The 15,644-nt window shown below is 53.3% G+C and overlaps 1 protein-coding gene across 1 annotated transcript in view; it reads left to right on the top strand.

The window, feature by feature from the left end:
- The window catches only part of LOC122545957 (cytochrome P450 11B, mitochondrial-like), a 60,130-nt gene extending 44,729 nt beyond the window's left edge, over nucleotides 1–15,401 (top strand). Inside the window, exons 6-9 of the mRNA XM_087985105.1 lie at nucleotides 3,303–3,469; nucleotides 6,876–6,954; nucleotides 9,811–10,002; nucleotides 15,112–15,401. Of these exons, the coding sequence (XP_087841231.1) occupies nucleotides 3,303–3,469; nucleotides 6,876–6,954; nucleotides 9,811–10,002; nucleotides 15,112–15,225 (552 nt within the window). The 3' untranslated portion in view covers nucleotides 15,226–15,401. The remainder of the gene's footprint in view (nucleotides 1–3,302; nucleotides 3,470–6,875; nucleotides 6,955–9,810; nucleotides 10,003–15,111) is intronic.
- The last annotated feature ends 243 nt before the right edge of the window (nucleotides 15,402–15,644 follow it).

Genomic DNA, 15,644 nt, shown 5'->3' with positions numbered 1-15,644 from the left:
TTTAGAAAAGGAGATGGAAAGTACAGAATGTAGGGAAATAGATGGTGACATCTTGAAAAATGTCCATATTTCAGAGGAGGAAGTGCTGGATGCGTTGAAACACATAAAAGTGTATAAATCCCCAGGACCTGATCAGGTGTACCCTAGAACATTGTGGGAAGCTAGAGAAGTGATTGCTGGGCCTGTTGCTGAGATATTTGTATCATCAATAGTCACAGGTGAGGTGCCGGAAGACTGGAGATTGGCTAACGTGGTGCCACTGTTGAACAAGGGTGGTAAGGACAAGCCAGGGATCTATAGACCGGGTGCTCCGGTTTCCTCACACAGTCCAAAGATGTGCAGGTCAGGTGAATTGGCCATGCTAAATTGCCCGTAGTGTTAGGTAAGGGGTAAATGTAGGGGTATGGGTGGGTTGCGCTTCGGCGGGTCGGTGTGGACTTGTTGGGCCGAAGGGCCTGTTTCCACCTGTAATGTAATCTAATCTAATCTAATCTATAGACCAGTGAGCCTGACCTCGGAGTTGGGTTTGCTGTTAGAGGGAATCCTGAGGGACAGGATGTACGTATATCTGGGAAGGCAAGGACTGATTAGGGATAGTCAACATGGCTTTGTGCGTGGGAAATCATATCTCACAAACTTGATTGAGTTTTTTGAAGAAGTAACAAAGAGGATTGATGAGGGCAGAGCAGTAGATGTGATCTACATGGACTTCAGTAAGGCATTCAACAAGGTTCCCCATGGAAGACTGGTTAGCAAGGTTAAATCTCATGGAATACAGGGAGAATCAGCCATTTGGATGTAGAACTGGCTCAAAGGTAGAAGACAGAGGGTGGTGGTGGAGGGTTGTTTTTCAGACTGGAGGCCTGTGACCAGTGGAATGCCACAAGGATCGGTGCTGGGTCCAATGCTCATCCTCATTTACATAAATGATTTGGATGTGAGCATAAGAAGTATAGTCAGTAAGTTTGCAGATGACACCAAAATTGGAGGTGTAGTGGATAGCGAAGAGGGTTACCTCAGATTACAACGGGATCTTGATCAGATGTAATTCCTCTCTTCAAGAAAGGAAATAGGGAAATCCCTGGCAATTACAGACCAGTAAGTCTCACGTCTGTCTGCAAGGTGTTAGAAAGGATTCTGAGGGATAGGATTTGTGACCATCTGGAAGAGCATGGCTTGGTTAAGTGCAGTCAACACAACTTTGTGAGGGGCAGGTCATGCCTCACAAACTTTATCGAGTTCTTTGAGGGTGTGACTAGAAAAGTTGATGAGGGTTGAGCTGTGGATGTGGTGTATATGGACTTTAGCAAGGCATTTGATAAGGTTCCCCATGGTAGGCTCATTCAGAAGGTCAGGAGGAATGGGATTCAGGGGAACATCTGTCTGGATCCAGAATTGGCTGGCCAACAGAAGACAGCGAGTGGTAGTCGAAGGAAAATATTCTGCCTGGAAGTCAGTGGTGAGTGGTGTACAACAGGGCTCTGTCCTTGGGCCTCTACTGTTTGTAATTTTTATTAATGACTTGGATGAGGGGATTGAAGGATGGGTCAGCAAGTTTGCAGGTGACACAAAGGTTGGAGGTGTCGTTGACAGTATAGAGGGCTGTTGTAGGCTGCAGCGGGACATTGACAGGATGCAGAGATGGGCTGAGAGGTGGCAGATGGAGTTCAACCTGGATAAATGCGAGGTGATGCATTTTGGAAGGTCGAATTTGAAAGCTGAGTACAGGATTAAGGATAGGATTCTTGGCAGTGTGGAGGAACAGAGGGATCTTGGGGTGCAGGTACATAGATCCCTTAAAATGGCCACCCAAGTGGACAGGGTTGTTCAGAAAGCATATGGTGTTTTGGCTTTCATTAACAGGGGGATTGAGTTTAAGAGTCGTGGGATCTTGTTGCAGCTCTATAAAACTTTGGTTAGACCGCACTTGGAATACTGCGTCCAGTTCTGGTCGCCCTATTATAGGAAAGATGTGGATACTTTGGAGAGGGTTCAGAGGAGGTTTACCAGGATGCTGCCTGGACTGGAGGGTTTATCTTATGAACAGAGGTTGACTGAGCTCAGACTTTTTTCATTGGAGAAAAGGAGGAGGAGAGGGGACCTAATTGAGGTATACAAGATAATGAGAGGCATAGATAGTCGATAGCCAGAGACTATTTCCCAGGGTAGAAATGGCTAACACGAGGGGTCATAGTTTTAAGCTGGTTGGAGGAAAGTATAGAGGGGATGTCAGAGGCGGGTTCTTTACACAGAGAGTTGTGAGAGCACGGAATGCGTTGCCAGCAACAGTTGTGGAAGCAGGGTCATTGGGGACATTTAAGAGACTACTGGACATGCATATGGTTACAGAAATTTGAGGGTGCATACATGAGGATCAATGGTCAGCACAACATCATGGGCTGAAGGGCATGTTTTGTGCTGTACTGTTCTATGTTCTATGGGCCAATGGGCTGAGAAATGGCAGATGGAGTTTAATTCAGATAAATGCGAGGTGCTGCATTTTGGGAAAGCAAATCTTAGCAGGACTCATACACTTAATGGTAAGGTCCTAAGGAGTGTTGCTGAACAGAGAGACCGTGGACTGCAGGTTCATAGCTCCTTGAAAGTGGAGTCGCAGGAAGATAGGATAGTGAAGAAGGTATTTGGTATGCTTTCTTTTATTGGTCAGATTATTGAGTACAGGAGTTGGGAAGTCATGTTGCAGCTGTACAGGACATTGGTTAGGCCACTGTTGGAATATTGCATGGTCTCCTTCCTATCGGAAAGATGTTGTGAAACTTGAAAGAGTTCGGAAACGATTTACAAGGATGTTGCCAGGGTTGGAGGATTTGAGCTATAGGGAGAAGTTGAATAGGCTGGGGCTGTTTTCCCTGGAGCATCGGAGGCTGAGGGGTGACCTTATAGAGGTTTACAAAATGATGAGCGGCATGAATAGGATAAATAGGCAAAGTCTTTTCCCTGGGGTCGGGGAGTCCAGAACTAGAGGGCAAAGGTTTAGGGTGAGAGGGGAAAGATATAAAAGAGACCTATAGGCAACGTTTTCAGACAGAGGGTGGTACATGTATGGAATGTGCTGCCAGAGGAAGTGGTGGTGGCTGATACAACTGCAACGTTTAAAAAGCACTTGATGTGTATATGAATAGGAAGGGTTTGGAGGGATATGGACTGGGTGCGGGTAGGTGGGACTAGGTTAGGTTGGGATATCAGGTTGGCATGGATGGGTTGGACCGAAGGGTCTGTTTCCATGCTGGACATCTTTTCATGAATCTATGTGCAGCCTAAACTCCTGTTCATCTACCCAGACAGCACACACTCTCCTGTTTACCCTGTTCGAGTTGGCTCGGAACCCGTCTATCCAAGCTGCCCTCCGTGACGAGGTGACCACAGCCTACGGTCAGGCTCAGGGGGATGTGTGTAAATTAATGAGCTCTGTTCCACTGCTCCGGGCTGCAATCAAGGAAACATTACGGTAAGGGCTTCTGTAATCATTGACCAATAGCCCCGATATGAGAGAGGGATGGGTGAGAGACATCAGCCAGGGTTCCTGCTCCTGGTCACTGCCCACTGACCCCTACATTAGAGAGAGAGGGGGGGAGGAAATCAGCCAGGGTTCCTGCTCCTGGTCACTGCCCACTGACCCCTACATTAGAGAGAGAGGGGGGGAGGAAATCAGCCAGGGTTCCTGCTCCTGGTCACTGCCCACTGACCCCGATATTAGAGAGAGAGAGTGGGGAGGAAATCAGCCAGGGTTCCTACTCCTGGTCACTGCCCACTGACCCCTATATTAGAGAGAGAGGGGGGGGAAAACAGCCAGGGTTTCTACTCCTGGTCACTGTCCACTGACCCCTATATTAGAGGGGGGGGGGGAAATCAGCCAGGGTTCCTACTCCTGGTCACTGCCCACTGACCCCTATACTAGATAGAGAGAGGGGGGGGGGAAATCAGCCAGGGTTTCTGCTCCTGGTCACTGCCCACTGACCCCTACATTAGAGAGAGAGGGGGGGAGGAAATCAGCCAGGGTTCCTGCTCCTGGTCACTGCCCACTTACCCCGATATTAGAGAGAGAGAGTGGGGAGGAAATCAGCCAGGGTTCCTACTCCTGGTCACTGCCCACTGACCCCTATATTAGAGAGAGAGGGGGGGGAAAACAACCAGGGTTTCTACTCCTGGTCACTGTCCACTGACCCCTATATTAGAGAGGGGGGGGGAAAATCAGCCAGGGTTCCTACTCCTGGTCACTGCCCACTGACCCCTATACTAGAGAGAGAGAGGGGGGGGGGAAATCAGCCAGGGTTTCTGCTCCTGGTCACTGCCCACTGACCCCTACATTAGAGGGGGGGGGAAATCAGACAGGGCTCCTGCTCCTGGTCACTGCCCACTGACCCCTATATTAGAGAGAGGGGGGAAATCAGCCAGGGTTCCTGCTCCTGGTCACTGTCCACTGATCGCTATATTAGAGAGAGAGAGGGGGGAGAAATCAGCCAGGGTTCTTGCTCCTGGTCACTGTCCACTGACCCCTATATTAGAGAGAGGGGGGAAATCAGCCAGGGTTCCTGCTCCTGGTCACTGCCCACTGACCCCTATATTAGAGAGTGAGAGGGAAATCAGCTAGGGTTCCTGCTCCTGGTCACTGCCCACTGACCCCTATATTAGAGAGTGAGAGGGAAATCAGCTAGGGTTCCTGCTCCTGGTCACTGCCCACTGACCCCTTTATTAGAGAGAGGGGGGTGGGAAATCAGTCAGGGTTCCTGCTCCTGGTCACTGCCCACTGACCCCTACATTAGAGAGTGAGAGGGAAATCAGCTAGGGTTCCTGCTCCTGGTCACTGCCCACTGACCCCTATATTTGAGAGAGGGGGAAATCAGCCAGTGTTCCTGCTCCTGGTCACTGCCCACTGACCCCTTTATTAGAGAGAGAGTGGGGGGGAAATCAGCCAGGGTTCCTGCTCCTGGTCACTGTCCACTGACCCCTATATTAGAGAGAGAGGGGGAAATCAGCCAGGGTTCCTGCTCCTGGTCACTGCCCATTGACCCCTATATTCGAGAGAGAGAGGGGGGGGGAATCAGCTAAGGTTCCTGCTCCTGGTCACTGCCCACTGACCCCTTTATTAGAGAGAGAGTGGGGGGGGAAATCAGCCAGGGTTCCTGCTCCTGGTCACTGCCCACTGACCCCTATATTAGAGGGAGAAGGGGAGAAATCAGCCAGGGTTCCTGCTCCTGGTCACTGCCCACTGACCCCTATATTAGAGTGATATGGGATGGGGGAGGTGAAATGAGCCAGGGTTCCTACTCCTGGTCATAGTCCACTGACCCCTACACTAGAGGGGGGGGGGGCGAAATCAGCCAGGGTTCCTGCTCCTGGTCACTGCCCACTGACCCCTATATTAAAGAGAGGGGGGAAATCAGCCAGGGTTCCTGCTCCTGGTCATTGTCCACTGACCCCTATGTTAGAGAGAGAGAGTGGGGGGGGAAATCAGCCAGGGCTCCTGCTCCTGGTCACTGTCCACTGACCCCTATATTAGAGAGAGGGGGGAAATCAGCCAGGGTTCCTGCTCCTGGTCATTGTCCACTGACCCCTATGTTAGAGAGAGAGAGTGGGGGGGGGGGAAATCAGCCAGGGCTCCTGCTCCTGGTCACTGTCCACTGACCCCTATATTAGAGAGAGAGGGGGAAATCAGCTAGGGTTCCTGTTCCTGGTCACTGCCCACTGACCCCTATATTAGAGGGAGAAGTGGGGAAATCAGCCAGGGTTCCTGCTCCTGGTCACTGTCCACTGACCCCTATATTAGAGAGAGAGGGGGAAATCAGCTAGGGTTCCTGTTCCTGGTCACTGCCCACTGACCCCTATATTAGAGGGAGAAGTGGGGAAATCAGCCAGGGTTCCTGCTCCTGGTCACTGTCCACTGACCCCTATATTAGAGAGAGAGGGGGAAATCAGCTAGGGTTCCTGTTCCTGGTCACTGCCCACTGACCCCTATATTAGAGGGAGAAGTGGGGAAATCAGCCAGGGTTCCTGCTCCTGGTCACTGCCCACTGACCCCTATATTAGAGAGAGAGGGGGAAATCAGCTAGGGTTCCTGTTCCTGGTCACTGCCCACTGACCCCTATATTAGAGGGAGAAGTGGGGAAATCAGCCAGGGTTCCTGCTCCTGGTCACTGCCCACTGACCCCTATATTAGAGATGGGGGGGGAAATCAGCCAGGGTTCCTGCTCCTGGTCACTGCCCACTGACCCCTATATTAGAGATGGGGGGGGAAATCAGCCAGGGTTCCTGTTCCTGGTCACTGCCCACTGACCCCTATATTAGAGAGAGAGGGGGAAATCAGCCAGGGTTCCTGCTCCTGGTCACTGTCCACTGACCCCTATATTAGAGGGGGGGGGGGGAAATCAGCCAGGGTTCCTGCTCCTGGTCACTGCCCACTGACCCCTATATTAGAGAGAGAGGGGGAAATCAGCCAGGGTTCCTCCTCCTAGTCACTGCCCACTGACCCCTATATTAGAGAGGGGGGGGAATCAGCCAGGGTTCCTGCTCCTGGTCACTGCCCACTGACCCCTATATTAGAGAGAGGGGGGAATCAGCCAGGGTTCCTGCTTCGGTCACTGCCCACTGACCCCTATATTAGAGAGAGGGGGGAAATCAGCCAGGGTTCCTGCTCCTGGTCACTGTCCAGTGATCCCTACTGTGAAGTGTATTCGTGAATGCAGACTCAGTACTGACAAAGAGACAAGCTGTGATGTAGTCGCCTGGGAAGGTGTACGGGAGGATGTGAAATCCTCCTCCAGTCGGTGTCTGCGAGTCCTGTTGTTCAGGTTGTGGATCATTGCTGATATATTTGATGTGCTCATTCCACCGACTCTTCATGTTCCCCTTTCCAGGCTGTACCCAATTGGTGTCACTCTACAACGGTATCCAGCTCATGACATTGTCATTCAGAACTACCACATTCCAGCCGGGGTAAGTGACCAGGAACATGGCACGGTGGCTCTGTGGTTAGCACTGCTGCCTCACAATACCAGGGACCTGGGCTCAATTCTACCCTCCCTGTTTCTGTGAGGGTTTCCTCTGGGTTCTCTGGTTTCCTGCCACAGTCCAATGATGTGAAGGTGAGGTGGACTGGCCATGGTAAAAGCTCCATAACAGGTTATGGGGATGGGGTAGGGGTGTGGCTTTGGCTGTAATGCATTTTGGAGAGTAGGTGTAGATTCCACAGGCCAAATGGCAACTTTCTACATTGCACCCACATTCTCTCAGGTAGCCAGCAGCCACACTATCGCATTGGGAACTTTCGGACGGTCAGCACTGAGGGAACACCACACTGTCGGAGGGTCAGTTCTGAGGGAGCAGGTACTGTCGGAGGGTCAGCGCTGAGGGAGTGGGCACTGTCGGAGGGTCAGCGCTGAGGGAGTGCTGCACTGTCGGAGGGTCAGCGCTGAGGGAGTGCTGCACTGTCGGAGGGTCAGCGCTGAGGGAGTGGGCACTGTCGGAGGGTCAGCGCTGAGGGAGTGGGCACTGTCGGAGGGTCAGTGCTGAGGGAGTGGGCACTGTCGGAGGGTCAGCGCTGAGGGAGTGGGCACTGTCGGAGGGTCAGTGCTGAGGGAACGCCGCACTGTCGGAGGGTCAGTGCTGAGGGAGCAGGTACTGTCGGAGGGTCAGCGCTGAGGGAGTGGGCACTGTCGGAGGGTCAGTGCTGAGGGAGTGGGCACTGTCGGAGGGTCAGCGCTGAGGGAGCGGGCACTGTCGGAGGGTCAGTGCTGAGGAAACGGGCACTGTCGGAGGGTCAGCACTGAGGGAGTGGGCACTGTTGGAGGGTCAGTGGTGAGGGAGTGCCGCACTGTCAGAGGGTCAGTGCTGAGGGAGTGCCGCACTGTCGGAGGGTCAGTGCTGAGAGAGCGGGCACTGTCAGAGGGTCAGGGCTGAGAGAGTGGGCACTGTCAGAGGGTCAGTGCTGAGAGAGTGGGCACTGTCGGAGGGTCAGTGCTGAGGGTGTGGGTACTATTCGAGGGTCAGTGCTGAGGGAGTGGGCACTGTCAGAAGGTCAATGCTGAGTGATTGGTCTCTGTTGGAGAGTAAGTGCTGAGAGAGCACGTACTGTCAGACATTCACGGCAGAGGGAGCAGGCACCGTTGGAGGCTCAACGTTGAGGGAGTGGGCACTGTCGGAGGGTCAGTGCGGAGGGAGTGCAGCACTGTCAGAGAGTCAGGGCTGAGGGAGCGTGCACTGTCAGAAGGTCAATGCTGAGTGATTGGTCTCTGTTGGAGAGTCAGTGCTGAGAGAGCAGGTACTGTCAGACATTCACGGCAGAGGGTGCAGGCACCGTTGGAGGCTCAACGTTGAGGGAGTGGGCACTGTCGGAGGGTCAGCGCTGAGGGAGCGCCGCATTGTCAGAGGGTCAGTGCTGAGGGAGCAGGTACTGTCGGAGGGTCAGCGCTGAGGGAGTGGGCACTGTCGGAGGGTCAGCGCTGAGGGAGCGGGCCCTGTCGGAGAGTCAGCGCTGAGGGAGCGGGCACTGTCGGAGGGTCAGTGCTGAGGGAGTGCCACACTGTCGGAGGGTCAGTGCTGAGGGAGTGTCGCACTGTCGGAGGGTCAGTGCTGAGGGAGTGTCGCACTGTCGGAGGGTCAGTGCTGAGGGAGTGCCACACTGTCGGAGAGTCAGTGCTGAGGGAGTGTCGCATTGTCAGAGGGGCAGTGCTGAGGGAGTGCCACACTGTCGGAGGGTCAGTGCTGAGGGAGTGTCGCACTGTCGGAGGGTCAGCGCTGAGGGAGCGGGCATTGTCGGAGGGTCAGCGCTGAGGGAGCGGGCACTGTCGGAGGGTCAGTGCTGAGGGAGTGCCACACTGTCGGAGGGTCAGTGCTGAGGGAGTGTCGCACTGTCGGAGGGTCAGTGCTGAGGGAGTGCCACACTGTCGGAGGGTCAGTGCTGAGGGAGGTGTGTCGCACTGTCGGAGGGTCAGTGCTGAGGGAGTGCCACACTGTCGGAGGGTCAGTGCTGAGGGAGTGTCGCACTGTCGGAGGGTCAGTGCTGAGGGAGTGGGCACTGTCGGAGGGTCAGTGCTGAGGGAGTGTCGCACTGTCGGAGGGTCAGTGCTGAGGGAGAGGGCACTGTCGGAGGGCCAGCGCTGAGGGAGTGCCGTACTGTCGGAGGGTCAGCGCTGAGGGAATGCTGCACTGTCGGAGGGTCAGTGCTGAGGGAGTGCCACACTGTCGGAGGGTCAGTGCTGAGGGAGTGTCGCACTGTCGGAGGGTCAGTGCTGAGGGAGTGCCGTACTGTCGGAGGGCCAGTGCTGAGGGAGTGCCGTACTGTCGGAGGGTCAGCGCTGAGGGAATGCTGCACTGTCGGAGGGTCAGTGCTGAGGGAGTGCCACATTGTCGGAGGGTCAGTGCTGAGGGAGTGGGCACTGTCAGAGGGTCAAGGCTGCGGGAGCGGACACTGTTGGAGGGAATGTTGGGACTTTGGACCCTCCCAGGTATATAAAGGATGCCTTGGCCACTGTTTCTAAGAAGAACAAGCGAGTTCTTCCCAACTTTCTGAGTGAGTTTGTATCTTGCTAACATTTTAAATAAAGATATCTGCTTAGCTTTGCATTGTTTGTGGGATCTTTCTGTGCACATACATTGTGCTGTTTTTCATACATTCCAGTTTGTGAGTGTGCTCAGTTTAATAAATCTCTAAGTAGGTACTTTGGAATGGTGCTGGGGAGGTGAAGGTTTTGGGGAGATGTTTCTCCTCCTGTGCTGTCCAGCTTACGTGATGGGATTTCCATCAGGTCTAACTGGAGCTCCCTCTCATTTTCTCTCTCTCTCTCTTCACAGACCATGGTGACAGCGGGACTTTATACCATGGGCAGGAGTCCTGAGATTTTTCCACAGCCTGAGAAATATAACCCAGCACGGTGGCTAACCAGTGACAGAAACTATTTCCAGGCTGTGAACTTTGGCTTTGGGGTGAGACAATGCATTGGACGCAGGGTGGCGGAAACAGAAATCGGAATCTTTCTAATCCACGTGAGTATGAGGCAGGAACAGGCCTGCGGCCTGAGTAGGCAGATACACTTCACTCTATCTCCAGAGATTAATCCAGCAGGAGATGGGGCTGGGTTTACCTGACAAGTGCAGCCTTTAAATTCTGTCCTTTCGGTCAGTTACACTCTGTCACTGTCTCTGTCCCAAATCTAAACGACAGTCAGTCTGCTGCCCGGTGTGGGACTGTCTCTGTCTCTGTCCCAAATCTAAACGACAGTCAGCCTGCTGCCTGGTGTGGGACTGTCTCAGTCTCTGTCCCAAATCTAAATGACAGTCAGCCTGCTGTCTGGTGTGGGACTGTCTCTGTCTCTGTCCCAAATCTAAACGACAGTCAGCCTGCTGCCTGGTGTGGGACTGTCTCTGTCTCTGTCCCAAATCTAAACGACAGTCAGTCTGCTGCCCGGTGTGGGACTGTCTCTGTCTCTGTCCCAAATCTAAACGACAGTCAGCCTGCTGTCTGGTGTGGGACTGTCTCTGTCTCTGTCCCAAATCTAAACGACAGTCAGTCTGCTGCCCGGTGTGGGACTGTCTCTGTCTCTGTCCCAAATCTAAACGACAGTCAGTCTGCTGCTCGGTGTGGGACTGTCTCTGTCTCTGTCCCAAATCTAAACGAGAGTCAGCCTGCTGCCTGGTGTGGGACTGTCTCTGTCTCTGTCCCAAATCTAAATGACAGTCAGCCTGCTGTCTGGTGTGGGACTGTCTCTGTCTCTGTCCCAAATCTAAACGACAGTCAGCCTGCTGCCTGGTGTGGGACTGTCTCTGTCTCTGTCCCAAATCTAAACGACAGTCAGTCTGCTGCCCGGTGTGGGACTGTCTCTGTCTCTGTCCCAAATCTAAACGACAGTCAGCCTGCTGTCTGGTGTGGGACTGTCTCTGTCTCTGTCCCAAATCTAAATGACAGTCAGTCTGCTGCCCAGTGTGGGACTGTCTCTGTCCCAAATCTAAATGACAGTCAGCCTGCTGCCCGGTGTGGGACTGTCTCTGTCCCAAATCTAAACGACAGTCAGTCTGCTGCACGGTGTGGGACTGTCTCTGTCTCTGTCCCAAATCTAAACGACAGTCAGTCTGCTGCCCGGTGTGGGACTGTCTCTGTCTCTGTCCCAAATCTAAACGACAGTCAGCCTGCTGCCCGGTGTGGGACTGTCTCTGTCCCAAATCTAAACGACAGTCAGCCTGCAGCCCGGTGTGGGACTGTCTCTGTCTCTGTCCCAAATCTAAATGACAGTCAGTCTGCTGCCCGGTGTGGGACTGTCTCTGTCCCAAATCTAAATGACAGTCAGTCTGCTGCCCAGTGTGGGACTGTCTCTGTCTCTGTCCCAAATCTAAATGACAGTCAGTCTGCTGCCCGGTGTGGGACTGTCTCTGTCTCTGTCCCAAATCTAAACGACAGTCAGTCTGCTGCCTGGTGTGGGACTGTCTCTGTCTCTGTCCCAAATCTAAACGACAGTCAGTCTGCTGCCCGGTGTGGGACTGTCTCTGTCTCTGTCCCAAATCTAAACGACAGTCAGTCTGCTGCCCGGTGTGGGACTGTCTCTGTCCCAAATCTAAATGACAGTCAGTCTGCTGCCTGGTGTGGGACTGTCTCTGTCTCTGTCCCAAATCTAAACGACAGTCAGTCTGCTGCCTGGTGTGGGACTGTCTCTGTCTCTGTCTCTGTCCCAAATCTAAACGACAGTCAGCCTGCTGCCTGGTGTGGGACTGTCTCTGTCTCTGTCCCAAATCTAAACGACAGTCAGTCTGCTGCCCAGTGTAGGACTGTCTCTGTCTCTGTCCCAAATCTAAACGACAGTCAGTCTGCTGCGCAGTGTGGGACTGGCTCTGTCCCAAATCTAAATGACAGTCAGTCTGCTGCCCGGTGTGGGACTGTCTCTGTCTCTGTCCCAAATCTAAACGACAGTCAGTCTGCTGCCTGGTGTGGGACTGTCTCTGTCTCTGTCCCAAATCTAAATGACAGTCAGTCTGCTGCCCGGTGTGGGACTGTCTCTGTCTCTGTCTCAAATCTAAACGACAGTCAGCCTGCTGCCCGGTGTGGGACTGTCTCTGTCTCTGTCCCAAATCTAAACGACAGTCAGCCTGCTGCCCGGTGTGGGACTGTCTCTGTCTCTGTCCCAAATCTAAATGACAGTCAGTCTGCTGCCCAGTGTGGGACTGTCTCTGTCCCAAATCTAAATGACAGTCAGTCTGCTGCCCGGTGTGGGACTGTCTCTGTCTCTGTCCCAAATCTAAACGACAGTCAGTCTGCTGCCCGGTGTGGGACTGTCTCTGTCTCTGTCCCAAATCTAAATGACAGTCAGTCTGCTGCCTGGTGTGGGACTGTCTCTGTCTCTGTCCCAAATCTAAATGACAGTCAGTCTGCTGCCCAGTGTGGGACTGTCTCTGTCTCTGTCCCAAATCTAAACGACAGTCAGTCTGCTGCCTGGTGTGGGACTGTCTCTGTCTCTGTCTCTGTCCCAAATCAAAACGACAGTCAGCCTGCTGCCCGGTGTGGGACTGTCTCTGTCTCTGTCCCAAATCTAAACGACAGTCAGTCTGCTGCCCAGTGTGGGACTGTCTCTGTCTCTGTCCCAAATCTAAACGACAGTCAGTCTGCTGCCCAGTGTGGGACTGTCTCTGTCCCAAATCTAAATGACAGTCAGTCTGCTGCCCAGTGTGGGACTGTCTCTGTCTCTGTCCCAAATCTAAACGACAGTCAGCCTGCTGCCCGGTGTGGGACTGTCTCTGTCTCTGTCCCAAATCTAAACGACAGTCAGTCTGCTGCCCAGTGTGGGACTGTCTCTGTCTCTGTCCCAAATCTAAACGACAGTCAGCCTGCTGCCCGGTGTGGGACTGTCTCTGTCTCTGTCCCAAATCTAAACGACAGTCAGTCTGCTGCCCAGTGTGGGACTGTCTCTGTCTCTGTCCCAAATCTAAACGACAGTCAGTCTGCTGCCCAGTGTGGGACTGTCTCTGTCTCTGTCCCAAATCTAAACGACAGTCAGTCTGCTGCCCAGTGTGGGACTGTCTCTGTCCCAAATCTAAATGACAGTCAGTCTGCTGCCCAGTGTGGGACTGTCTCTGTCCCAAATCTAAATGACAGTCAGTCTGCTGCCCGGTGTGGGACTGTCTCTGTCTCTGTCCCAAATCTAAACGACAGTCAGTCTGCTGCCCGGTGTGGGACTGTCTCTGTCTCTGTCCCAAATCTAAACGACAGTCAGTCTGCTGTCTGGTGTGGGACTGTCTCTGTCCCAAATCTAAACGACAGTCAGCCTGCTGCCTGGTGCGGGACTGTCTCTGTCTCTGTCCCAAATCTAAACGGCAGTCAGCCTGCTGCCTGGTGTGGGACTGTCTCTGTCTCTGTCCCAAATCTTAACGACAGTCAGCCTGCTGCCTGGTGTGGGACTGTCTCTGTCTCTGTCCCAAATCTAAACGACAGTCAGTCTGCTGCCTGGTGTGGGACTGTCTCTGTCTCTGTCCCAAATCTAAACGACAGTCAGCCTGCTGCCTGGTGTGGGACTGTCTCTGTCTCTGTCCCAAATCTAAACGACAGTCAGCCTGCTGCCCGGTGTGGGACTGTCTCTGTCTCTGTCCCAAATCTAAATGACAGTCCGCCTGCTGCCCGGTGTGGGACTGTCTCTGTCTCTGTCCCAAATCTAAACGACAGTCAGTCTGCTGCCTGGTGTGGGTACTGTCTCTGTCCCAAATCTAAACGACAGTCAGCCTGCTGCCTGGTGTGGGACTGTCTCTGTCCCAAATCTAAACGACAGTCAGCCTGCTGCCTGGTGTGGGACTGTCTCTGTCCCAAATGTAAACGACAGTCAGTCTGCTGCCCGGTGTGGGACTGTCTCTGTCTCTGTCCCAAATCTAAATGACAGTCCGCCTGCTGCCCGGTGTGGGACTGTCTCTGTCTCTGTCCCAAATCTAAACGACAGTCAGTCTGCTGCCTGGTGTGGGTACTGTCTCTGTCCCAAATCTAAACGACAGTCAGCCTGCTGCCTGGTGTGGGACTGTCTCTGTCCCAAATCTAAACGACAGTCAGCCTGCTGCCTGGTGTGGGACTGTCTCTGTCCCAAATGTAAACGACAGTCAGTCTGCTGCCCGGTGTGGGACTGTCTCTGTCTCTGTCCCAAATCTAAACGACAGTCAGTCTGCTGCCTGGTGTGGGACTGTCTCTGTCTCTGTCCCAAATCTAAATGACAGTCAGTCTGCTGCCCGGTGTGGGACTGTCTCTGTCCCAAATCTAAATGACAGTCAGTCTGCTGCCTGGTGTGGGACTGTCTCTGTCTCTGTCCCAAATCTAAATGACAGTCAGTCTGCTGCCTGGTGTGGGACTGTCTCTGTCCCAAATCTAAACGACAGTCAGTCTGCTGCCTGGTGTGGGACTGTCTCTGTCTCTGTCCCAAATCTAAACGACAGTCAGTCTGCTGCCCCGTGTGGGACTGTCTCTGTCCCAAATCTAAATGACAGTCAGTCTGCTGCCTGGTGTGGGACTGTCTCTGTCCCAAATCTAAACGACAGTCAGTCTGCTGCCTGGTGTGGGACTGTCTCTGTCCCAAATCTAAACGACAGTCAGTCTGCAGCCCGGTGTGGGACTGTCTCTGTCTCTGTCCCAAACCTAAACGACAGTCCGCCTGCTGCCTGGTGTGGGACTGTCTCTGTCTCTGTCCCAAATCTAAATGACAGTCCGCCTGCTGCCTGGTGTGGGACTGTCTCTGTCTCTGTCCCAAATCTAAACGACAGTCAGCCTGCTGCCCAGTGCAATACAGTCTCTCTCCCTGTCTTTTACCAAATTTCAGGTGACAAGTCAGTATCTGGTTTCCCCCAGTGCCCCACCACCCCACCACCCCACCACCAGGCCTCTCCCTGGACATTTGTTATGGTGGCCCTCATGCTCCAAGTTGCTCGCTTCCACCAGTTTAGTTCGGTTTGTCAGCGACAGTTAGTGGGTTGTAAAACTGGGATACTTCCAGCTCACTACCTTGTCAGCACAGATCAGCTCGTCCCTCCATCCTCCCATCTTCCTTCCCGTACTCATCCACAGTTAGAATTCACTTTCACCAATGTGCCGCTGCCTGACCCATTTTCTATTCCATTTTTCCTTTCTCACCTCTCCAGATTTTAAGGAAGTTCCAGATTGTCACGAAATTCGAAGAGGACCTTAAATTATTTTACGGATTTATTGTGATGGTGGATGACCCGCCACTGCTGGCTTTCAGACCCATTCACTGACGGAATCGTGGATTGCTAACCCCAACCTCATATGCCAATTGCTCAACTTCCCCCCAACCTGGTGTCCAGCTTTCTGACAACGTGTCTCCTTGCTATCTGCTGTGTTGGGGTGGCTCCAATTGTTCTTTTGTGTAATTATAATGCTCCCCTATCGACGTGCAGGTTGGAAGGATGGATCCCGTGTCGGGGAGGGGTACAGTTAGGATTGGGGTTGGTGGCGGGGTGAACCATAGACGGGGATCTTGCTGTGGTGGGGCTGCGTGGGGATGGGGAGTTTGGGAATGGGTGCTCATGGGAATGCGTAGTCACAATCTGTGGGTTTGATGCCTCCAGTTACATTGGACAGACAGTTCAGCCTCCATACATCTTACTCATTCAATTAATACCACGGGAAGGACATGTAGCACAGACTGAGACCA

This window comes from Chiloscyllium plagiosum, unplaced genomic scaffold (genome assembly GCF_037043375.1).
Source record: "Chiloscyllium plagiosum isolate Xiang-an unplaced genomic scaffold, Cpla_swu_hap1 HiC_scaffold_50, whole genome shotgun sequence".
NCBI lineage: Eukaryota > Metazoa > Chordata > Chondrichthyes > Orectolobiformes > Hemiscylliidae > Chiloscyllium > Chiloscyllium plagiosum.
The sequence above is the reverse complement of the archived record's forward strand: the minus strand, read 5'-3'. Positions and strand labels throughout refer to the sequence as shown.